The sequence below is a fragment of the Moschus berezovskii genome, chromosome 7 (genome assembly GCF_049115385.1).
Source record: "Moschus berezovskii isolate FMDL1 chromosome 7, NW_MosBer_1.0, whole genome shotgun sequence".
NCBI lineage: Eukaryota > Metazoa > Chordata > Mammalia > Artiodactyla > Moschidae > Moschus > Moschus berezovskii.
The window spans coordinates 30,153,788-30,178,814 of NC_142466.1; the positions used below are offsets into that span (position 1 = coordinate 30,153,788).

The 25,027-nt window shown below is 38.2% G+C and overlaps 1 protein-coding gene across 2 annotated transcripts in view; it reads left to right on the plus strand.

Moving 5' to 3' along the window:
- The first annotated feature begins 4,239 nt into the window (after positions 1-4,239).
- Positions 4,240-25,027, plus strand: part of MLLT3 (MLLT3 super elongation complex subunit) — a 301,232-nt gene continuing 280,444 nt past the window's right edge. Inside the window, exons 1-2 of one of the 2 annotated variants that reach the window (XM_055428156.2) lie at positions 4,240-4,552; positions 5,959-6,139. In XM_055428156.2, the coding sequence (XP_055284131.2) occupies positions 4,541-4,552; positions 5,959-6,139 (193 nt within the window). In that variant the 5' untranslated portion in view covers positions 4,240-4,540. Of the gene's footprint in view, positions 4,553-4,805; positions 5,006-5,958; positions 6,140-25,027 lie in introns of those variants that run through there. The other variant, XM_055428157.2, reaches the window with a different exon arrangement.

Genomic DNA, 25,027 nt, shown 5'->3' on the forward strand with positions numbered 1-25,027 from the left:
TCAACTGCCCTCCAATATTTATCTTGTTTCATTTGTAGGTCTTATATAACATCTTTGATTAATTTTCAGGGCTTGAGGTGCTATTTGTTAAATTAGGGACACAGCCCACTAAATTAATAAATTATTATTGCGGAGGCACTCTTGTATTCTGAATGTATAAGTATATTGCTTAAATTACTCTCAGGGAATAATTTACACATGAAGACGCTCTGGTGGTTAAAATGGCTTTGTGTGTTTCTTATCTCTGGACTAGGTTCTTAAGTGGGTATCAAAGCAATTGTTTTTTCAAAGTGTTAATGATTTGTACTATTCAGGGGTTCCCAATACACTATTCTAGAACTGTGAATTAAATGTAATGTTAAAAAATAACATTTTGACCAAGTTTCCATAAAAAAATGGAGATTGTTTTAAATGAGAAAATATCCTCATGATCTTGAAAGGCTTTGTAAGCTTTCTTTGACTGTGAGTTTTTGTTTTTGTTTTTTTCCTTTAAAGAGCTGCAATAAGGTGAACATAGAAAACACTTCAGATCAAAGAAAAAGAAATTAACTTGGCTGCTGTTGCAAAAAAGATGCTATTCCCCTTCTACCTTATTGAAAGGTGGAATAAGGACAATGCTCCTGGCATTCTAATCTTGTTTTACTCTTTTATCCTGTCCTTGGGATGTTTGAGTCAAATTTGCATGCTGCTTGCTTATGTGTGACACATGTCTCTATCCCAAATTTAGGCATTATAAAATTTAAAACAGAGATAAGATTTTGGTAAAGTATCTCCCTTTGGTCATAGACTCTGAGAGAGCGGGAACCCTGTCATTCTTATACTCTTAGAGGCTAACTCTGTGCCTGGCTCATGGAATAGGAGAAATATCATTTTGGTGTATGAACATATGGGTGAAACATACAGAAAAAGTACACTATTATGGAAAAAAATCCCTAATTATTTTGAATCTAATATTTGCAAGATGTTTGGTTATGTGTATCCCATTATCTATTTTCCCCCATGCATTATTCTTCCTTTCCCCCCAAAATCCAGACAGCAAAGAATGAGCAAGGGTTAATTTTAATTGATCTAATTATTGGAGTTTATACATCAATCATCTTTCACAAGTAAGTAAAATTGTATTAAGAAGCAACACTCTAATTACTCTTTAAAGGAGTTATGTGGTGCTAGAACTTCCAAACTGGCCTCAGCTTCTAAAGGAAACAAATCAATTGCAAGTAAAAGGACTGGAACCAGAAGATGATGCAGGGCAGTAGCCATGGTGGTAGCAGTGATCCAGTATGAAGATCCATCCCGGACATATTCCTCTTTTATTCTCCATCAAGTATTTTATTTGATATGCTGATGTCAATTGCGTTTCTTTGCTGCTCCTCAAAACTAACTCTATAGTGCTTCACACTCTGCCAAGCACTGCAGTATGAATTTTGGTAAGATAATTGTTTTTTGGATAAATAAATGGTTTTATCCCTCATCAAAACTTCCATTTAATCTTTTTGAGGGTGGTATTTAGAACTGAAAAAAACTGGTTGAAAAACTTATTTGCAAAATACTTTCTATAATTACACTGTCAAGTACCCAAAGGGTTGTTTCACATTTGTACCTCACCTGAAGCGCAAAGAGCTTCAGATATGCTGAATACAAAATTAACCTTTGGTTAATTCTGTTTTGAATCCTTTTAATTAATAGACAGTTTCTAGAATAGGCTATAAGTAATATATTGGCACAAATTGAAAGACTGGCATAAATTCCTCTGCCCAAAAGTAGAATCTGGAGTATTCAGGGTTGTATTTTCTTTTCTTTCTTTTCCCCCATCCTGGGTTTTTTTGTTGTTGTTGTTGCAAAGAGGTCACATAAGGACGTCCGTGGAAGGGCTCCGTGCGCCATCTACTGACGGAATCTATATTTCCAGAGTCCGGAGAAAGAATTACCCTTACGGTTTTTAAAGCAAGGAGAAATAATGGTAAAAGATCCTCTCTGACTCTATGGCTTAGATGACTCCTGGAATAAATCTGAATTCTGCGAGCACGTAATTCAGAAAGGAGACATCAGTCCCTCAGCGCAGTACGAATCATAGAGAGAATCCCAAGACAGTCCTGATGGCTTTGGAAGAAGTTAGCCAAACCCTGAGGTCAACTCAAACGAAGAATGGATTATTATTTTTCACCCGTGTGCTATGCTAGACTCGCTGCCTAATGGTTGTGCTTTATAGGAAACGGATTTATTAATGGCACTTCCAGAAAGCCATCAGTTTTCTATCTTATTATTCCAAAGGACTTCTTTCCAATTTGATTATTTTATTTTAAAATTTAATAATGCATAGCAGGTAGGTCCATCCTTCACTTAGATCCTAACACACAGTTTGTTTGGGTGCATGTTAACTTAGTTCTTATATACAAAAACAGACACAACCACACATATGCCTGCAAGATGACATGCATCAATGTACATGTGGGTCAGTTGAGAATCTAAGTTCTTGGACTTGGATGAAAATGTTTCTATCCGTAACCCGTTCTCTCCATTATTTTACTAGGTCCAGTTATTTTACTAGGTCCAGTAAAAGGGTGGGAGGAATTGGGATCCACCGGTAAAAGAAGCTTTCTTGGTTGTAAGTGGGAGAGAGCAGAGTATCAGTTTTAGGGGTTCAAACCACTCAAGTTGGAGGCTTGCAGTGGAAATTAAAATCGGCCCGAAGCGGTCCGATCTAATTCTGGTTATCTTCATGTGGGCAGCTGGAAGGACTGACAAATCAACATCGAGGATCCCTGATATCTCAGCTAACTCCTTTTCCATATATCGCTCTCTTTAATCCAAGGGCCCAGACAACTTGCTTTCGTGGTTTTAAGAAAGAAAAAAATGAAAAGAAGAAAGCAATATAGTTGACCCAAAAACATAAAAGAGAGGCAAGTAAAGAGGGAAGACAGGGAGAAGAGAATGAAACCAGAGGAAAGATTCAGAAAGAAGTTGGGAGATAGGAAAAAGGGGAGAAAAGAAAGAAGATAAAGGGACCAAAAAAAGGAATGAGGGCTAGGAAGATGCAAGGATCCTTCTATAACGAACCGAAGTTACACCCATCTTTCACTTTCAAATCAATCGTCTAGATCTTATCCGTTTCCTTTGTAAAGGTTGTCTGTGTTGCTAAAGGAAGCTAGTCAGTTCTCCTACCCCGCCCCACGCGTGTCTGCGCTGTTCTACCTCGGTCACCGAGGCCAAGCAAAATCCGAGTGGAAACCTTTGTAGAAGCGCGACTCTTGGAACACTCCTGCGACTGGTTATCACCCGGGAGCCTAACAGGATTAATACCCAGAGATGGATTACGTTGGCTGTCACCAATACGCCTAAAGATTATAATCCAATTTATGCACATTACAGTCAGTATTAACTTTATCTGCTATTTTAAGACTCCCAGTTGCCCCCCGCGTCCTTAGAGGACAATTTTTCACGTTCTGATGCAACCCAGCAGGCTGTCAGAAGTGGGAACCTCCCCCAAAATACAACTCCCAGCCTGGTCCCGGAAGGTCTGCACCCAGCACTTCCAGGTATCTCGCAAATCACCTGGGCACCGTTTTGTGTTGCCTCCCAGTTGTGGATTACCAACGCGGGAGGCGTTCCCTGGGAAGGAAATAGCCTTCTATTTCTTGCTCTTGTTCATTTCATTTAAAAATTTTCGGTAGCGGTAGCAGAAGGGCGGGGTGAGTGGATGGGAAAGGGGGCTAGGGAATCATTGCCGGTTATAAAATTGAGCGATTGCTTTTAGATGCTGTTTGAAAGGGTGGCATTTCTCTCGCTCTGTCTTTAAATAAGTTTGTTTGGGTGTGAGTTCTTGCCTTTTCAGCACAAAACCGTAAAAAAGACGTGGTGGAAAGTAAAAGAAACCCCCTCCCTTCCCGGAGCGTGCTAACTAACGCCAAAGACTTAATTTAACACCCTTTCTCCGGCGGCTGGGGGCTCTAGGCAGTGGCTACATTCCAGCAGTTTTAATCCGTTTTTTATTGTAGGGCGAGAGCAGTTTACACAGAGACTGGGATGGCTCCCCAGCTGGCCGCTCTCCCCAGGCCAGCGCCCCCTCCCCGCCGCCCTCCCCACCCCCCAGCAGGAACCTGTTACTTTAAGCGAGGCGTTCCAGTGTGGCGGTGCTGGCAGCCCGGGTTTCGGGAGGTGGCCGGTGATTGGCTCTTTCGAGCTCCCCCTGGCTCGCTCGCTCGGCCTCCCCGCGCGCTCCGCCCCGCCCGCGCGCCCTCCCTCCGCCCCGTGAGGCTCGGAGCCCGGGTGTCAGGCGCCACGGCGCATGCTCCGGAATCTCATCCTCTGGCCCTGGAGCTGCTGCTGCTGCTGCTGCTTTTGCTTTTGGGGCTGAGTTTAATAAGCGAGCGAGCGAGCGAGCAAGCGATCGCGGGGGGAAAAAGGCAGAGAATGTCCGCCATCTACCCTCCGCTCCTGGGCGCGCTCTCATTCATAGCAGCCTCTTCATGAATTACAGCTGAGGGGGGCGGGGGAGGGGGGGTACCACACAACACCCCAGCAAACCTCCGGGCCCCCAGGCATGGCTAGCTCGGTAAGTACCTGCAAAAATAATAATAAAAGACCCACCTCCCCCCCGCGCCTTTCCTCCCTCGCCCTGCGCCGCCACCGCAGCCCAGACAGCGCCAGCGCTCAGCGGTTCCAATTAGAGAAAGGTTGGTACGGCTTGCAGGGAGCTGCTGCCTCTCCCTCAGCCTCCGTTCCCCTCCCTCCCACCCCCTCCCCGGCGCGCGCGCACACACACACACACACTCACACACTAACACACACTCGCCCCTCCACCCCCCGCGCCTCCCTCCCTCCTCGCCTCTTTGCAATCGCAAGAAGCGCACTCTCGCTCACACGCGCGCACTCACACACACACACACACACACACACGGTGGAAGGAGGCGAATAATAACTCAGCCATATTTCAGCCGCCGCCGCCGCCGGGAGCCGCGGGCACAGTCGGGGGACGCGGCGAGCAGCCTCGCCGGCCGCTACGATGGTGCGTTCTCCGCGGCGCGCGAGTGTGAGCCGGAGTGAGCGGGCTGACAGCCGCGGGGCCGCACGCAACTTTGCCCCCGCGCCGGGCTGTGCGCAGTCGGGGCTCCGCGGCTGTCCGCCCGCCGCCCTGCCTTTCTGAATTTCATTTTTTGGGGGAGGTGGGAGGTACTTTGGGGCCACTTTGGCTCTTGGAAGTGTGTTGCGGGGGCTTTCTTAGGCTGGCCTCGCCGATCGCGTGGGGTTTTTCGCTGGGGGGTGCGGGGTGCATTAAGTTATGGACGCCTCGGCGTGTTTTCCTGCGGGCGTGTGTGCGTGTGTGTGTGACGACGTCTCATTTTTGTTGTGCACAAACCCCGTGGTAAGAACACGGGAGTTTGTGCCCATCGGCAGAGGCTGCTTGTAGTTTCCATTCCGCCTGGCACAGCGCTCCACACGCACGCACACACACACGTACACAAAGACTTCCTCGGCGTGTGTCTGTCGCCGCAGCACTTTCGGGGTGGGGGCTTGCGAGAACCCCCTTCGGGTGTCCCAGCTACCTCCCCTCTCACGCCGGTCAACCGCCCCGGCATCGCCTCCTAATTGTCTCTAATTTGTTTCCGATGCATTCGTTGTCGTGCTTGTAGTGGCTGAGTGTGCTCGCTCCTCTTCACCCTCCCCCCCCGCCCCGACCACCGGACCCCCTTCCCAATCGGGGGTAACATTCCGTTACAATCCCGGCCTGTGTGGATGCGGGCCCGGTGGTACCGGGGGCCGGGCAGGCCGGGTAGGCTGCATTTGGGGGGGTGTGGGGTGTGCGCGCCCACGCGCGTGAAACGTGGATGCAGAGGGCACTGCCGTTTCCTTTTATGTGCGTTTCAAGAAGGAGGGAAAAAAAATGTCAGGCGCAATGTTCAGTGTCGAACGGTCGCCTTCCTGTTGTTCACGGCTGTCTTTCCTCCCCCCTGCCCGCAGTGTGCCGTGCAGGTGAAGCTGGAGCTGGGGCACCGCGCCCAGGTGAGGAAAAAACCCACCGTGGAGGGCTTCACCCACGACTGGATGGTGTTCGTGCGCGGCCCGGAGCACAGTAATATACAGCACTTTGTGGAGAAAGTCGTCTTCCACTTGCACGAAAGCTTTCCTAGGCCAAAAAGAGGTAGGGCTGGAATACAAAAGGAGCTTGATAAAAAATGTCTTTGCTGGCGGAGGAAACAATCGCTGGGTCCGGGCGGGCCCCCGGCCCCTCTCCCCGCCCCCCGCGTCGCGCTCGCCGGCGTAGCTCGGGACCGGGGTGCGCGGCGCCGCGCTGGCCGGGTCCCCGCTCCCGCCCGCGCGCGCGCCACTTCGGCTCCTTGAAAGTCACCGCAGAGAAAGGCCCGTCAGGTGTCGAGTGTTTATTCATCCCAAGCCAGCTCTCACCGGTCCTCTGGGGTTAGCCGCGGGTTCTGCGGGGAAACTGCAATTAGTTGCTGGGTTTGGAGGCGTGGGGAGTGGGGCTGGAGGGAATAAACAGCTTGCGCTATTTTTTTTTTTTTAACCTAGAGAAATTGAGATTTACCTGTGTTGTTTGCAGAGGATGCATAGGATGTAGTTATTGTTCCGTCTTGAGAAGTCGCCTGTCTTTAGGATCTCTGCCTTCCTCCTTGTGCGAGGCGTTAGGTGCCAGCTGTCATAGACTTTTCTTTTTTGTGGGTTATCCACCACGACCTCCCACAGTCAGGATTTTATGTTCAGCTGGGAGTGGGGGGAGCGGGGCGCCTTAGCCCCCCAAAGGCACTTGATTGCTCATTCGATTTTGAGCCACGTTCATAAGTGTTTGCCCGATGTGATCTGCAGGGGAGAGGGAGGGTCCCTGCCAGAGGTCGAAGCTAAGTTTCAGAGGAATGGCGTTGTCTTACCTTGGTTTTTAGCAGCCCTGGTGTCTGGTTTGCATAATTCTGCTCAGCCTCTGAGGTCTCAAAACATTTTCCATAAAGGACAGTTTGGGAAAAAAGAGGAACGGAGTGTTATTTTACAAGACATTTAAAGAGGGTTTGAGAAATCCCAATTTCTAGTCCCCTCAGCCTCTGGAAAGCTACTGTCCTGATGTTTTAGTTGGATTAGTGGAGGTAACAGTACAAATACAATAAGGTGCTTTGTTTGTGATCAGGTTTATTTATCTAAGTGGACACAATAGTTAGCAGTTATCTTCCATTTGATCCGTAATCTTTATTGGCATCTAGAACTCCTGCAGTTTCTTAGCTTAACATCATAATAAATCCATTCTGCTTAGAGCTACGGTGGAAATTATTGAACATTCAAGGGCTTGAATAAAGAAAGGAGAAATGTTGTGTGCCTTAGAGGTGGCAGAGGTTTGTGTTGATGCTTATTTTTGTTTCCAGAGCTCCTGTAATGGGTCTTAGGATTGTATGTTTTGCCTATAATGGTTTGTTTTATAGCTGCTCTTGAAAACTGGAACAGTTGAATTTGATGGGCTTTGCTGGTTGGTTAATAAATGAGTTCGGCTTCTCACAGAGGGGTAGGGATATGCATGGCCTGTTGGAAATAACATTTAGATTTTGTTAGCACTTTGTATCAGAAGATAGCCAGAGATAGTATACTTAATTTTTCCTCTGAACTGTGATGAAGATGAGTATTGTCAAGTTTCTGTCCCTCTGTGAGGCTGGGTCTGATGCTTCTTGGGATCTTGTTTTTCGTTTTCCATCTGTCCATAGAGCCACATCAGAGGAGTTTAAACAAAAGAAACCACCTTCTAAGATCCTTGCTTGGTACACGCTGTTAGGACTACTTGGCTGTCTGTTCACTTCCAGGTGAAACACCCTTAACAACAACAACAAAAAAGCAATATTTATTGTATTAGGAAAACTAAGCCAGTTGGCCAAAGATGTCGCTCTTAAGATAACTTTGTTTAGGCTCCTTAACAGTCCACAAATTGGCATTATGAAATCAGAGGTGATCAACATCTCCACATTTCACCGCTGTTTCTCTGCTTCAGTGGGTGTGTGTGGTGATGTCTCCTTTTATTTCCCATACTTAATGATTTTCTGTCCAGCCTGAGGGGACATGAGAGTGCTGACTGCACAGCCCACACCTGGGAGTTTTGTTGCTAGGTGTGGTAAGGTCTTCTCAGACCTCTCTAGTGAGAGATGTCTGCTTATTGGTACGGCTCTTCAGTTTTGGAGAGTTGTGGAGGTTCTTGATGTAGTCTATAAGCCATTGTTTCAAAATGTTTATTTTTGGATTTTTATTTGTATGTGTGCTTCCCATGATGTGACAAGTCCTGGGAAAAATGCCAGCTTACATAGCCCAGGAGAGACCTTGTCATACTGTAATTACATATGATTCAGATTGCAAGAGAAGGTTTCTCTGTTCATTGGGAATAGTTAGTTGTAAATTCAAGTAACACCAAACATGCCACTTAATCCTGGGGACTTATTTTTTGGCTTATGAGGTCTTTTGAAATGATAAGAATAAATCCAGAGTAAGAATGCCAGACATTTCTAAGTCTACTTCTGTACCTTTTAAAGTGTTATATTTTTGATATTATAGATCTATAAATAAGAGGATTGAAAATGGGAGAAACTGCAAATGGCTTTGTGAGAAATCTGAGTTACAAGAAATGCATGCTGTAAACTGTAAATGGCTATTAATAATACCAGCTTAAGTCAGCTTCAAAATGTATGGTAGTTGATCAACAGAAGTGGACTTAGATCTGAGGATGAACTGCTCAAGCCATTAAGATGGATGAGTTCTTAGTTTCATAAATCTTTGGTTTGGAAAAGCAAATTGATTTTCATGTTGATTTCCTTTCTTCCATAGTAATATTATGAGAACTTATAGGGGAAAAAAATTACAGTAAATTCAACTTGTTGCCCATTGAGAATTACGTATGCCATTTCAAAACTGAACTAATTGGACTTGAATTGATAAGGTTTTACTCTGTCCTAAAGACAGTTTCATTTAAAACTGCTAGCACAAAATCCTAGAAAGGAGATTTTGATGAAATAGTGCAGCCTGGAATATCCATTAGCCATTACAGAATAGGCATGTCAAACTATAATGCATTTTAAAACTATCTGCTTGCAAAAAAAGACTATATCTTATTTATTACTATCACAGATTTATAATAGTCTGATATGACTGAAATGAATGGTCACATTCAAAACATTTCATTTAAAATATTAATGTTTTCATTTTCAGTATGATGTGAATTTGAGTGAACTTTCTTTTCAGTTACTGCCATCCTTACTATTGCAATCTGTTCCATTGACATTTATGATATGAAATCTGTTGCTTATTATTTTATGTAAGCTAATTTGGCCACTGGTATGATTTGATAGCTTATTATTTGCAGCCTTAGTCCTTTGAGTGGGCAGATAAAGCGCAGTAAATCTGTACTTGTAACTTTCTTTTAAGTGTTTGAGCCCAGTTTTACTGTGTAGTTCTGATTTGTGTTAGTCTTCCGAAATAGTCTGAATAACTTTTTATCAGGGTATCTAAAATTTAAGGGCTTACCAGTTGAAAATATTGTGTGCACCTGGTGTATTTTGTCTCCTGAGATATTTAAAAGGTTTATAGAAGAAAAAAAAAAGGTGGGTGATTATACTGATACAGTGAGTGAGTGTTACTAGATTTGTGTAGAATTCTGTATGGAATTAAGATGACCAGTGAGAACAGTTTTACAGCTTGACATTTTGAAGCAACACAAAGTGTAATTTACCAAAGCGCATTTAAAAAGCTGAATTGCTAGAGGAAATCTCATGTGCTGTTAGTAAGAATGTAAATTGGGCATGGACATTTTGGAGGACATTTGGCAAAATCTATTAAGATTTTAAATGTTTATGCACATTGACCCAGCAATTTTACTTCTAGGAATTTTCCAATAGATATGGCTTCACAACGCCACAGAGTTACAACATTTTTTTGGACTGTATTTTGATGGCAAACATTTGGAAGCAATCCATAGAAGGGACCTCAGTGGGGTACAGTTAGATCTTGGTGATCTATTTAAAAAAGAGGGTAAATCTATTTGTAGATGCAGGAAACTCTTCAAGAGATGTTAGGTGAAATAAGGTAATCAATGTAATCCCATTTAAAAAATGTGCTTTTACAGATAAAAAGTATATGTATGTATGTGAATAAAATAAATTCTGGGTGAATGAACATCAAACTCTTACTAATAGTTTTCTTAAGTGGATGCTATGGTATTGGTGGTGATGAGAGGGTTTTTGGTTTTTTTTTTTTTTGTAGTGTTTGATTTTTTTAAAGATAAATGTTGATTCTTTACATTTAAAGCCTTCAAACGAGCACTTGTTACTTTTTAAGACAAAACAACGAAAGTAAAGGCCCAGTATATGCTACTGCCTTTTGGACATGGATTACCATGTAGTTCTTTAAAAGTGCTCTTGAATTTTCTTGGGTAGATATTGTTGACCAGTGGTGAGGAGGAATTCGATTTAGGAATTTTTATGTAAATTGTATGTATTAATATTGCCTATATTTGAAATTAACCAGAAATAGTTTAAACAAATTACTTGCTAATTTAAGAATAACAATCATCAGCCCATTAGGTGAGTGTATATATGCTATTTTAATGAAAAATTATCATCTGAAAAAAAAGAAAAGTGAGAAGAGTAGCATCATTTTATTTGTGTTTGTATGCAGTCTCTTTAATGTTTTGCTTAATAGAAAACAACCGGATCTGCTTATGTCTTCTGTATTTGGTCTGTTGTGTTACCACTCATCATGTAGCCTTTGGAAAACTCTGCTGTACACTTATGAGAGAACAAGGTTGAAATGGCAAATAACGTCTTACAGTTGTTATAAAAATAGTTTTAATTTTGCCAGTTCCTGGAAAAGGTTATGGGCATCCTGGGATCCGCAGACTTATTCTCGGTGAACCTCTGATATAAAATAATCACAATGCTACCTGACACAGATAAACAGCTCTGTTAAGATGTGGAAGGTGATTTTCTTTGTAACCACTATTATTGTTGCTAATAAAAATGCTTATTTAGTGGAAAGAGAAACGGTAAATTTTCCAAGGTATTTGCACTGCTAAATTCCAGTGTAACAATTATCTAACACATGTTTGTTTGTTTTTTTTTCTGAAAAGGAAAATCCAAACTTGGTTTTATTGGCTATATTTTATAGTTAACATTGCTGACCGTTTTATGATGCAGAAGCCTTTTATATCTATTATTTTGGGTAACCCTCTGTAGAAGTACCTTTGGGAGGTAGACAGAGCTGGGAGATCAGTCAGTTTTATAATTTTTCTTTAAAGATTTTTTTTGTTCCTTCTCTTGGCTCTTTGAAGTTTCCTTCTAATGGTCTTCCATGGACCAACCTGAGCCCTTTAGGTCTTTTCCTGATCATCTAATGCAGTGATACCCACTACTTAACACAGCTTTTACAGTTCTAAGATGTGGAACTTTTTTGGCGTTTTTTTTTTTTTTTTAAATCTCTTAGTGACTTAAGTCTTAAAAAGAGAACTTGGAAAAGTTTAGATACTTGGAAACAGGGGAAATGTTAAACACAATTAGAGCAGTTATGTACTTAAGCAAGGACTCAATATATTTACTGAACTTACTGGACTTTAATCTTTATTGGCCAGATTTCAGGATATTTTTGATCTCTAAAACAATGTTTTACACTGTCCCAATAGAAATAATACAGAATTCTGTAGTTTTTTCCCCTTGGCTTTTGTGTTTTCACTCCTCAACGAAGCTACTAATAGATAGGAGAGAATCTCTTGTCTCAGTGATACAAATTTTTATTCTTTTAAAACGTTCTGTGTGTGTGTGGCCAGAATCTCTTTACTTCGGTCTCTTCCTCATAACAGATATTTTAATCCATTAATCTTTTTTTCTCTTATGTTTTGCGGTTCTCATTATTTTGTAGTGCTATATTCTCTTTTGGGAATATGATTTGTCTGAAAAGAGTTTTTGGGTAAATAATTTCCCATAGATGATATTACAGGTAATTGACAAGTTTTTGTTATGTTATCATAGAAACTGAGACATTACATTGCACAGTTTTACAGTTTAGCCTTTATGAAGAATGCACATGTTAATTTTAATATACAAATTAAAATTATATTGTCTAATTTATACATATATGTTCACTGTAGAAAAATCAAACCATAGAAATATCAAGAAAGGAGTTATCTAAAAATTCTTCATAGAGAACCATAATTAATATTTTGGTGGGCATCTTTTTATAATTATGTTTATATTTGTATACAAACAAAAATTAACTTTAAATTATAATTTATTCAGCAAGTGGTTTTTGGAACTCTTACCATGTGCCTAGAGTATTTCTAGAAGTTGGGGATAAAACACAGATGAACATTCCTGCCCTCATGGTATGTGGTGGGATATCATTTTCAAGCTGAATTTGATGGTATCACATTAAATATAGATTTATTTATTTGAAAATTTATATTGTTCTCATTCTAATTTTTTATGAATAATGCTCTGATGAACATCCTTGACATTCATTTTTATGGTTTTTCCAATAATTTCCTTATATATATAGATTTTACATTTTGACATTCATTACCAAACTTCCCTTCAAAAAGATTGTACCAGTTTATACTTCCTTAGGAGTTGGGAGACTGCCCATTTCCCCACATGGCTGCCAGTACTGGGGATTAAAAGGTTTTTTTTAATCTTTGCCAATCTGTTGCATGAACTGATACCTCATTTTTATTTGCATTTATTTGATTAGTAATGCCACATATCTTTGTGTGTACGTATTTACCATTTGCTGTTGGTGATAATGCTTGTTTTGAGCCCTTTTTGTATTCTCAGAAAAGGGAGATATAGGAAAATACAAAGGAAAGAATAATATAATAAACATTCACATCCCTTTACTGAGAATGAACATATATTTACATTTTATAATATTTTTTTAACTTTTTATTTTATATTGGAGTATAGTTGATAAACAGTGTTGTGATAGTTTCAGGTATATAGCAAAGTGATTCAGTTTTACATATATGTATATCTCTTCTTTATTGAATTCTTTTCCCACTTAGGTCTTTATATAATAGTAAGTGGAGTTCTCTGTTCTATATAGTAGGTCCTTTTTGGCTTATTTTTCTTATTTGATTCCTTGTTTGATTTGAAGCAATTAAGTATTATAGATATGGCTCAAGTTTTTAAATGATTCCCAATCTTTTCTTCCAAGTCTTTAATCTCTTCCCCATCTATTTATATACATTTGCATATTTATACTGCTACAGGTGATAGTATATTGTGTCTTAAAATCTTCATGAAGTGTATCATACTGGGTGAATCATTTTTTTCAATTGAGATATAATTCATATACCATAGAATTTGCCTTTTTAAAGTGGATAATTTAGTGTTTTTAGTATATTCATAAGATTGTGCAAAAACTATTTAATTCAATGAGTAAATCACTTTGTATCTTGCTCCCCCCACCCCTCTTGGGCTCAGTAGATCCTGAACCCATTTTATCTTCAGAGACCCAATTCATTCCCTTTAATTTTTTCTGCTTAGTATTTTGTTTAGGAGTATGTTCTCTGTTAACTTTTCTGTTCTATTAAGCAATAGATGGGTCATTTTCTGTTCTGGGCAGTGAATATCTTTGTTACCTTGTGCAAATGAGCAAGATTTTGGATACAGGTCGAGGATACCAGCTGTGTGTGTTTCCATTTGCAACTGACGTTGTCAGGTTGCTCCACAAAATAGTTGTGACAGTTTATATTCTGTCAGGGAATGAGTATCATTTTCTCCACATCTTTGCCAACATTGAATATTTTAAAATTTCTCGTTTTTGTTATTAGTTGCAGTAGTGTCTTTTTGTTTTCAATTGCATTTCTCTGTTTCTTAATGAGGTTAAGCATTTTCTAAATGCTTACTGACCGTTTACATTCCCTCTTTTGGAAATAGGGAAATTGCCTATATTGATTTCTTTTTATATCCTCTGTCTTAAAAAAAAAAAAAAGATTTGCCTTATCTGTGGGATGTTAATTCTTTGTTATTTGTGTGGAAAACATCTTGTCCCATTTTTGTTTCTGTTTCTTGGTAGCCTAATGTATGGTATCTTTTTGTCATACATAAGTTTTTAATTTTGTCAAATTGATTTGTTTTATTTTGTCTTCCTGTCTGGTTTTGGGGTTTTGTGGAAGAATATAATTTGTGGGCATGGTAATGTGCTTAACCAACAGGCTTTGTATGTGCAGGACACAGTGGAAGGACTGGGGGAGATGTGAATAACAGAAAGAGGAGGTCCCTGCCTTCAATGTGCTTGTGTCTGTTAGAGTTGGCAAGGACTCTTGAGAGTCTTCGTCTTTGTTTACCCTCTCATTTTACTTTTAATCAGAAGCCTAGAAATGTGAAGTGATCTTGCATGTAGACACAATGAGTCACAAGTGTGCTGGTGCAAAGATAACTAGTAATAAATGGTGGTAAATGTTTACTTTTAAAACACTGAGTAATTATTCACTTATATTAGCAGACAAATGTTCAGCCATAACTGCTTTTGTAGACATGATCTAGGACTTAATTAAGTGGTGGTAACCATGGTAGATTCCGTTTAAAATGAAGAGGTTCTCTATAGCCACTTTTGGGTAAAATCAAATTCATTTTATGGATTAATTTAAGGTTTTCCTTTGAGATTAAATCATTAGGAAAAGTTGCTTCTGAATGGCAGGTATTCCCTGATGTTTTCTACCCCCACCACCTCCATGGTAAGGTTCCAGCTCCTTGAAGGATACAGAACATTGCTTTAAGAAATAAAACCTAATCCTTTTAACTTAAGTGTGTTAAGTTTGTAGTGATCAAGGCCCAAAGAGTCTAGCATCTGGGTGTGATTTAGTTGGTATGTCAGTAGTTAACAGTTACCTTTTTTGGATAAAATCAATGCGTTGTTTTTTATAAAAGAAAATTATGGCTTATACTGAGCTTAATTCTGAAGTCCATTTATTTGAAATGATGTTCGTAAGTGATTATAAAGATGATCAGTTGAATTTAGTTATGACCCATGTTAGAAGATTGATATTCTCAGAGCAAATAAATTTTAATATATTTAATTTTGCCAAATATGAATGTTTTTCTTTGTTCCTTTCCAGCAAAAATCATGAGTTAGTTATTTTCCCATCAATACTAGGCCAAATGCTATGTATATGTATTGATTTTTAAGAGCAAAATATACATGAACAATTTCCTAAAATATTAATACAATAACAATGGCCTAGACAGTGGAGAGAGATTTACTTTCTCTTACTGTTTCTGGATATAAATTTAGTCTGCATGATGCCTTTGATTTTTGCAGATAGGTTTTGTAGTCTTCTTCCCTTCCTCCCAGGGTAGTATTGGGGAAGATTGAGGTCAGATGATTCCATGTGTCTATTTATTTTGATAAACATTTATAACATTTGGAATGTTTAAAAACAAAGTTCATTTACATAGAACCGTGAAAAAGAAAAACAAACGAAGGTTCATTGTAGACTGTGTCAGCCATACCTTCTTCCCCGAGTACTCTATTGATATGAGCTGCTGAATAATGAAAGCTTCCTTTGTGTTGAAGAAATATTCTTCTACTTTACGAAATGTTTTTCTTCATTTGGGTTCTTTCCTTGTTCCTATAATATAAGCAGCTGTTTTGTACTGACTTGTATGGAAAAGCAGAGTTCAGGCCATTGGGATTCGGTTGCCCTTATTAATAGTGGGATGTGTGTGTGGTGCTCAGTTGTGCCCGACTCTTTGTGACCCCATGGACTTACCCCGCCAGGCTTCTCTGTCTATGGAATTTTCCAGGCAAGAACACTGGAGTGGGTTGTCATTTCCTACTGCAGGGGATCTTCCCAACTCAGGGATTGAAACCGTATCTCCTGTGTCTCCTGCGTTGGCAGGCGGCTTCTTTGCCACTGAGCCACCTGGGAAGCCCTTTGGTAGGATAAGTTATGTAAAACGTTGACATAGCTCCTGATTGTCTAATCAGAGATGCTCGTTTTATAACCTTTCCTACTTATGCCCAGAAGTAGTACAGGGAAGTGGGGAACTTCCTTCTTCACCACGGGGTGCACAAAGCCTGCATTGCATGTTTCAGCTAGTCTAGTGCTCATCTTTCCTGTGTATGTATCTGCTGTTTCTTTTGGGCTGCCTTACAGTTACAGATCCAAGGAGCTGGGACCAGTATTATCACTATGGTTGGTACTCATACCTTTAATCAATGTTGTCTAGACACGGGCAGCAGTATAATATCAAAGCGGTTATCGCAAGTCAGAAAGAGTTAGAATCCTGATTAAGCGTCCCCGCCTCTAAGTGGCAAATTATTACTCAGTCTTCTGAAACTTATTTCCTCTGTACCTCTAATAACTGACTTCACGTAAACAGAACCACCACTTGAATTTAGCAAAAAAACATTGTGTTGGCCCAGAATCACATTTTCTAGAATTGTTTCAGCTTAGTAGTTATAGGCAAAAGGGAATTTTCCTCCTTTTCTCTCTTTTCTTTCTTTCTTACCTACTTCAAGTGCTTATTTAAAAACTGGACACAAATTTGAGCAACTTGGCCAGGTCCGTCTTTTTTTTTTTTTATTACTTAATCCGTGGAGTAGAACTAGCCTTTTAGCTTAAAAATAGGAGTCAGATGTATTCCAAGTAACTGGTAGGAACAGTATTTAGCAATGCAGCAGAAAAGACTCTGGCTGGGGGAAGTAAAAGGGATGTGTTTGGACTGAGTAAGCTCTGTGGGCTTTTCCAACTCTAAAATGGTATTTTTCCTTGGTTTTTAAAAAAGGACACATTCTGAGTGTGTCATTGATTTACCTGTTTATTGATGAGATACCTACCACTTATTACATTTCAGCTGTGTGTTGGTTATCATGCTAGACAATAGACATGTGTTGATGTGTTTAATTTCTCACTTTTCATAAGTGTAGCAGTTCGAGAATGACTAAAAAAAAAAAAGACCAAATGTTGACATGAACTTCAGTATATTGGAATATTACACTACTTAAATGATGTGTGAACAGTGGAATGGCTAAAAGACTTGTTGAACATCAGGGAAGTAGATGATAATACTACAAGTAGGTGGTTACGTTTTGGTTATGAAAAGTTACTTTCTGACTATATTGGTGCCATTTATACCTGCTATCAACTACTTCTTGTAGGTTGGAGCAGTTCAGGAACTCAGGAGACTGTTTATTTGAAACTTCTCCCTCTAATATGGCTCTTGACCAGGTCATTAGATCCTTGGGTTTTTTCATGAAAGCTGACTGATAATTAAAAAAAAAATTTCATATAACATAAGCCAGACCTTGAAATTTTGTCACTTGTTTTGCTTTTCAAAAGTATCATGTTTCAGGTAACTATTTATTATCTATTATCAATAGAGTAGTAAGTGGGGACTTGGACTTACATTATCAGGTGAACAGGTTAGAAGAAAGTATGTCAAATCTTTGATCACTCAACATATTTGCAGGCCTTTCTGTTTAATAATGCAGATGCTTAATTGAAGTTGCCTTGAAAAGCAAGTACCCTTTCAGTCTTCACTTGCAACATGCTGCATAACTTTTAGGTTAAAGAAAAATAATTCTAGTTATCACTCCAGCTTGTTAATGGGAATTGTTGAGTGACCAACTAGAGCTAAGAATTTAATTATACAAAATACACAAATGCAGATATTTTAAAGACAGTAGCAAATGAATGAGAATTTTCTTACTTGTAAAGGCTACACAGTAGCTTGTAGTTAATGCTACTTGGTTTAGTATCTTTCTGTGGAGTCTTTTTTTTTTTTTGATTTATCATGATCATTGATTTTAGTATGATTTAGTTCATTTTTCTTTATGAACTAAAAATTCCTGGTGAATGGCCAGAATTGTTCATCTTTATCCACGCTTGGAGACTTATATGACAGATAAAAATACATCAGTGAAAGGATGGGAAGAAAATACTTCACACAGTGTTAGTGAAAGTTATCTCTGAGAGGTGGGCTATCAGGAAATTCTTGTCATCAGTAAAAGTTGTTGGATTTTTCAGGCTTTCTTGAATGATACATACTACTTATGTGAAAGTTAAACTATATACTTAAATGTACATAAGGATATGTTTACAATAAGCTTTTTAGTTTTTTAAAAAAGTAATTTCACTTGAAGCATTAACAGAACTATCTTCCCCAAGGAACATTTTCATATTTTGTTATTTGAAATTTAACTACCTTGTCATTCTGAGTGTATTCTTTTAATAGTACTATGAATATATGTATAAATGTTTTATAAGTTGATTATAACCTTTAAAGAGACACATATAAATCATATTCTTACCTTTCTTAACAATTAATTATGTTAAGGTGTAAAATTAATCAGATTAACTTGATATATAAGTACTTGATATATGTATAAATTTTTCTTTGTAACAGAAAGACAACTGTGTTTATTATTTCAGTAGCACATTCACTTTTGGAGTACTTAGAAATGTTTTGAGAAGTTTGACCTTTTTTAACCTGTAGAATTTTGATAAATATAACTTTGTTGATTAATATGTTTATCCTGATGTATAGTGGTCGAAAAATTTCCAGAGCCTACATCTGACTTAAAAATTGTCTCAAATGAAAAAACTGTCATTATGCTTAGCTATCTGGTGGTGTGTTAGGAATAAATGGAATCTATATTGGGGTCGCAAAGAGTTGGACACGACTGAGCGACTGAACTGAACTGAACTGATAGTTGAAAATAAATATCCACTTCTTGTTTGTGAGTCCCTCGGAGGAGGGCATGGCAACCCACTCTAGTATCCATGCCTGGAGAATCCCATGGACAGAGAGCCTGGCAGGCTGCAGTTCATAGGGTCACACAGAGTTGGACACGACGAAGTGACTTAGCATGCATGCATGTATATAATTTGGAAGTTAAACATTAAATTATGAGAAATAAAAGGTACGAAACCGCCAAAACCAAGGCAAAAATAATGTTTGGGGCAGGGAAGTAAGTAGTCCTTTTTGGATGGAGAATTGATGCATAATTGCATAAACACAAACAGTATTTAGCATTAAAAGGTGTTTCAGTACTGTTCAATATATAGGCTTCAAAAATAACTAGAAGTTAAAAAAAGAAAATAAAATGTAATTTCATGTTTTCTAGATAATGCAGATAGATTGATATGAATATTCCTAAGTAATTTCTGCAAAATGAGGGAGTTGATTTTAATTGTCTTAAAAGATCTCTTAGCAGTCTTGGTTTATCTGATTAAGTCCACAATATTATGATTAATGGGAAAACATCTTTGCCTTTTTAGCATTAAAAAATCACTATTACAAGTATATTATACTCAAATGCATAGCAAAACTGTATGTCAAACAAAAACAAAACTGTTTTCCCTTTAGTGTTAGATGCCTTTACAAAAATCATGAATTATATTCAGTAGGTAGCCAGATTAATTTTGTGTTAGAATGTAAAATATAAAAATTGATGTTGGTGATTTGAGCGTTTCTTTATTAGCTCTTTGAATAAGATTGCCACTTTAAGTTCTAGCATTTGGAATAACAGTATATTTCACAGAGCTTTAATTTAGTTCTGCTGATAAATTTTCATTTAACTATTTCTGGTCTTTTTGAGAGAATCCTAAATGGGATTTAGAGTGGCCTGGATTCCTTTCTTCAAGATTAAGGTGTGTATGAGAATGAGGAAAATCCACTCTTTGGCACCTTGATTACAAGTACCGTGTTTGCTTCCTATTGTCCTAATTAAATTAATTTATGTAGATGTCTTAATTGCAGATATAGAAAATAAAGTGCCTGTTTTGAAACTGTTTTGAAAACTGTAAAAGAACACTTAGGGGACCAGACTGAAGGCTTGAAAGTTTCAACAGTACGAAGACTTGGTTTGAATATTGCAGACTGTAAGAAGAGCTTCCCAATTTGGCATAGATTAAATAAATATACTCATAGAATTTTATTATAGGACAGACAAAGCTGTGGTCGACCAAGAAAATGTGTGACTGGCTCTTCTTTGGAGCATATAGAGTGGGAGCGTGTTTTGCAGTGAAAGGGAGACTAAAGGACAAGGTGTTCTCTACTTGTAAAGACCTCAGAGTTTTCTTTATGTTATTGTAGAAAGACATTATTTTTGCTTTGGCGTGCTTAAAACTAAAGGGCAAATGATCCAAAAGAATAATCTTGAAATTCAATAGCAAGAAAACTACTTGACATTGTGGGCCGGAGGCCAGCAAACGTGTTGCTTTCATTGAATGCGTGGGAAATGGGGCAGGCCTGGAATTTAAAGAGACAGGGTGCAGTACCCTAGAAAAGAAAAGTCCTCCTGTATGATTTGCTTACTTGGAGGAAAAAAATAGACTTAAAGTTTCCTCTAAAGGATCTTTATTGGATCAACTCTTTAAGGCATTGAAAGACACTGAGTGAATTTTTCCTAATGCCACCTCCCATCTCCCTAGTCATCTTCTCTTGCCTGAAATTGGTGCAGAGTAAACTGTTTATAACAGAGGAGAAGCTGCTTTTCAAATAAAAGTACTTTGTAGCCTGTTCAAATGGAGTATAATGTAATTCTCTGAAATTGAGTACTTATTACTTTGTTTATGTAGTTGTTTAACAGGAGGGGCGTGGGATAAGGAAGGGGGATGCCATAGGAACCTCTGCTTTAGAAATTGCTGGTTTTTTCTGTGTCTGAGTTTTTCTCCCCCATCCACTCATGAATCCCCCTTCTCCCCCTCCCCCACCTCCCACAATCCCTCAATAAAATAGTATTTAAAAGACTTGAATAACTAGTCCTATGTACCCGCTTCTTGCTGGAGGCAATAATGTCGTACTATTTTCAATGGGTGGTCTTGAATCTCCATGGGAGATTTTTACAGGCGGTGGGCTCCAAGACCCACTAAATGTATTATATTGAACATAACTAGTTAAATTCCCAAGCCATAGAGAATATACAGAGGTAGTTTTACACTACTAAAGTCCCATCATTAATTACTGGCAAACCAATTTATTTGAATTTTATCAGAAGAATTTATGGCTTAAATCTCTAAAAATGACACATATTAACTCAGTGTTTGAGTTCTACTTTTTAAAACGAGTAAGACATTTGTATATATACCCATTCAGTAATACTCATTTGTGTGTATATTTTAGTTCATAGGTGTCTTTTTGTTTTAATTCTCCTCCTTTAGGAAACCAACACCTGTGGTTGTTGCCAAATGTTTATTGATTGAAGCCTTATTTCTCCTTATGGAGATAGTGTAAGATGATAGGATCTGTTATAATCAGAAAGGATTTCAGGTATTTTTATAATTATTACCTCTTAGCTGTGGCAAGTAGCATAAATGTATTCTAGCCTGAAATTTATAACCAAAATTGCTTTGGGCCAGACCTTTGTAGAAACACACAGGATTGGAATGATCCATTAAATACTGGATTAAAATTGCTTTTTAGAAAAAAAATTCTTTTTACTTAAACATGAATAAAACAATACATGTACTTATGCTCTGTAAATATGGAAATGGGGAATGTTGCACTCGTGCCTATTCCTACATAGTTTAGTTTAAAATTACTTTGGAATACCTAGTATAAGTTTGTCATCAGTGATAACATAACTTTACTGGGTTATTGATATGGTTACTTTGTTTTCCTTATTCACATGCTTCACAAAATTAATTTATAGAGAATATTAGATTTCTATTTAAAATAAATATAAGTCCTGATTAGTTCGAAGTCTGACCTATCTATTTTCCGTAGGCTAAGTAGAGAATTTAGGAGTAGGCATCTCAGATATATTGATAAATAAATGAATGATAATATATGATGAGAAAGCATTTATGTTTGTTTTAAACAATGTCAGGAGTTTTAGGTGGAAAATTATAATTTTTAAAGAATTTGTTTCTTTTACAAAAATTAGTGTACACTTGCTTCAGGTCATATAAAAATGGTATGAATTCTGTAGTTTTCTTCACTGATAGACTCAAAGCTCTGTGGCTCAACAGCTTACAGCAATGACTAAATGTTTGGTTTTCTCTTTTAGCTCAGTACTAGTCCTTGAATAGCTAAAACGTTTTCCAGTAGTTTTTACAAGTGGGTTTAAAGAAGTGATAGTCATCTGAAGTTTATCTTGTGTAGCCAGTATTTAAAACTTATTAAGGTTGTCTACACACACAAAAGAAACAGCTCTTCTGGCTATATATGTGAATAAAAGTTAAAGGTTGGTGAAAATTAGCTTGTCAAGTAAACTTACTGACTGAGGAATAATTTTGTTTTCATTATCCAGTCCCCTGGCTGAAAATGAAATAGAAACGATCTGGTTACTAAAGACCAGCGCTGTATTGGATCACTTCCTTGAGCTTTTGCTATGATCGTTAAAGGCAAAGTTAGACAGCTGCTGTAGATTTTGCCTGTGGTCTCACAAAAGAAATTGTTTAACCCTGTTAGTTTCAGACACATTTCTACTTTGCAGATATGTTTACTTTCTTCAATATGAGTGATACACTTGTGTTAGATATGAATCTCTGTGATTATGATTTGAACTTCTAATTTATGGGAAGGCAGTATAGCAGAAAATGAGTGATTTTAGCACTCTACAATAGTTTCATGTCTTGAATATGACTGAGCTCAACATTTTTGCTTATATTCAGACAAATGTAAAAACTTCAGCTTTTACCTTTCAAAGTTAGACTTTGCGTTTGTATCTGAAGGCCTTTAGGGAATTCTAAAAATTGTGAAAGTTGAGTGTGACTTATAATCTATTGGATATTTAAATATCCTTTTTGGGGCCCAAAATTCAGAGGAAATCCTAAATCCTCGACTTTAAAATCTTGTTTTGGATAAGTGTAAAATTAGAACAATGCCATCTACTCCTGAAATTGATGTCATAATGTTGAAAATCCCAATAATGTTGGGTTGCTTTTGTATAATATGTTTGCATTATTGCTGGAGGTTTAAAGGGCAGGGAAATACTTTATTGTTCAGGCTAAAGAGGGCAAGATTTGGAAACCTACCGCTATGTGATTAAATCAGTGTGTTTGCCCTGAGGCTTGAGCCATTCAATCTGAATTCATAGTTTAAAATTTTGGATTTCTCTTCTGTTTGAAAAATAATACTTCTTGAAAATGTTAAGACTGCTCTTGCTTGCTCACATGAAAACTATTGAGGCAAGTGATCAGGGTTAAGCATTTCTTGCAATCAAGGCTGCAGGTACATTTCAGTGTTTTAAAGAGAAAGTTCACAGCCATTTTACATAAAATTTTACTGGGCTTTTCATTAATCTAAAATAACTGGTCTATAAGTACTTTATCAGTGAAAACTGCTCAGCATGTAAAACGAGGAGCAGAAGAGCACAAAGGCTTCCTGCAAATTAAGGGCACAATGAGCACTAACGGACTTTCCAGCTACCTCCAGCTGTGAGATTATTATAGTTTTTGCAAACCCTTTTCTCTCAAAACTAAATCAAGAATGGTAGAGACCTGATAAAAAAGAAGTGTAGAAAAGCCTAACTAATCCTTAGATGAGTTACTTCAAACGTGCCAAAATAGAATAAAATCAGTTAATAGCATGGATTAAAGGTTACTTTTAATGCATTTTTATCATTCATGTTGAGAATTTTGTTGTATGTTAATGCATTTGGCCTAGGTTAGAAAAAAAATCCAGAAGGGGGAAAATATAATTAAATGTGAGAAATTACATAATCATATTGTTATGAGGAAATTTAGTACCAATGTTATGTGCCAGATTTGACCTATGAGATAAAAGCTATGTACTTGAGATCAGAGCTGTAAACAGGTGGCTCTAATTTTGAGTGGTAAGTTTTCCAGTTATAATGAGGAAGGCTCATCTATGTACTACTAACAGTTGATTTATTATGTAGATTTAAAAAACAACATGGCTTTCTGTCTTTGGAAAAATATCTGCAAGTGGTTCCCTGGGTAAGGTCATGTAAGGGTGCTGAAATCCAATCTGGATTAATATTTTAAAAGTGTTTGATTTTTTCAGGTGGTAAAGAGGAGAAATAAGAGGCAGGTTTGGGGTGCGAAGGTAGTCTTTACTATTTATGCAGTGTCTGAAATGATCTCTTTTCATGTTACAAGGATACTATCATTTATATTTTTGATTCAGAATCATGTTTGCCAGCTACTTAATCTGTGAAATACTTTTTCCACCTAACTAGCATATGATCGAGCTGCCAGAAATATTGGGTTAAGGGAAAACTGATTTGGCATGCTGCTGTTGATAGGAAGAATTAAAAAAAAAAGTGATGTCTTTTTGGGTACGTATTATATAGGTATAGATATAAGTATGTATGTATGTGTGTTTCTATCAACTTTGATAAAGTTTTATTATATGAACCTGGGTAGTGGGAGATTTTATAGTCATATTTGTCCCTCCTCTAAGATGCCCAATTAGAAGTTTCTCTAATGGAACTTAGCATTTATTTCCTTGTAATAGACATGTGTATTGATTTTGCTGTGGTTTAATAGGAAATAGGCTGACTGACACTCTGAGCACATGTGTGTGTATGTATATTAGGTATTTGTATGTGCCATCCCATTTAATTACAAGTAGTGATTTTTCATAAGTCATGTGGTAATAAAGTCCTATTAATAGTCAAAATGTATAATCACCCATAAATTTCCTCTACTTGATATTCTGACCAGATTTAACCTTATACAAAGAACTCCTAGCTTGAATGCATTTTGCAACATTGCACTAATACTATAATATACAGTTATTTATGTGCTTAAGAAGCTGAACTTTCGTTCAAGCCCAGTGTGTTCCCATGGGATATGTTATTCTAGTGAATCAGAAAATTTCTTTGAAAGCAAAGTAATTCTTAATTTTTGGTGGCTTGAAAATGGGGATATGCCCCAATGCATGAGGGGGAAAAAATCTAGTTGACTCCCATCGCTGAAAAATAATTCAGAGTACTTGGCCATCTTGCGTTCCTTTGCGGGGAAGAAACCACACCACAATGCTGCTGAATTATTTTACTTCTGTAGTTACGTCTTTGTGTGTTTATAGGAGTGGGAACATTTTATCTTCTGTGTTTCTGTGGAGGTTGTTTCTCTGCAGTGCCCCAAGAA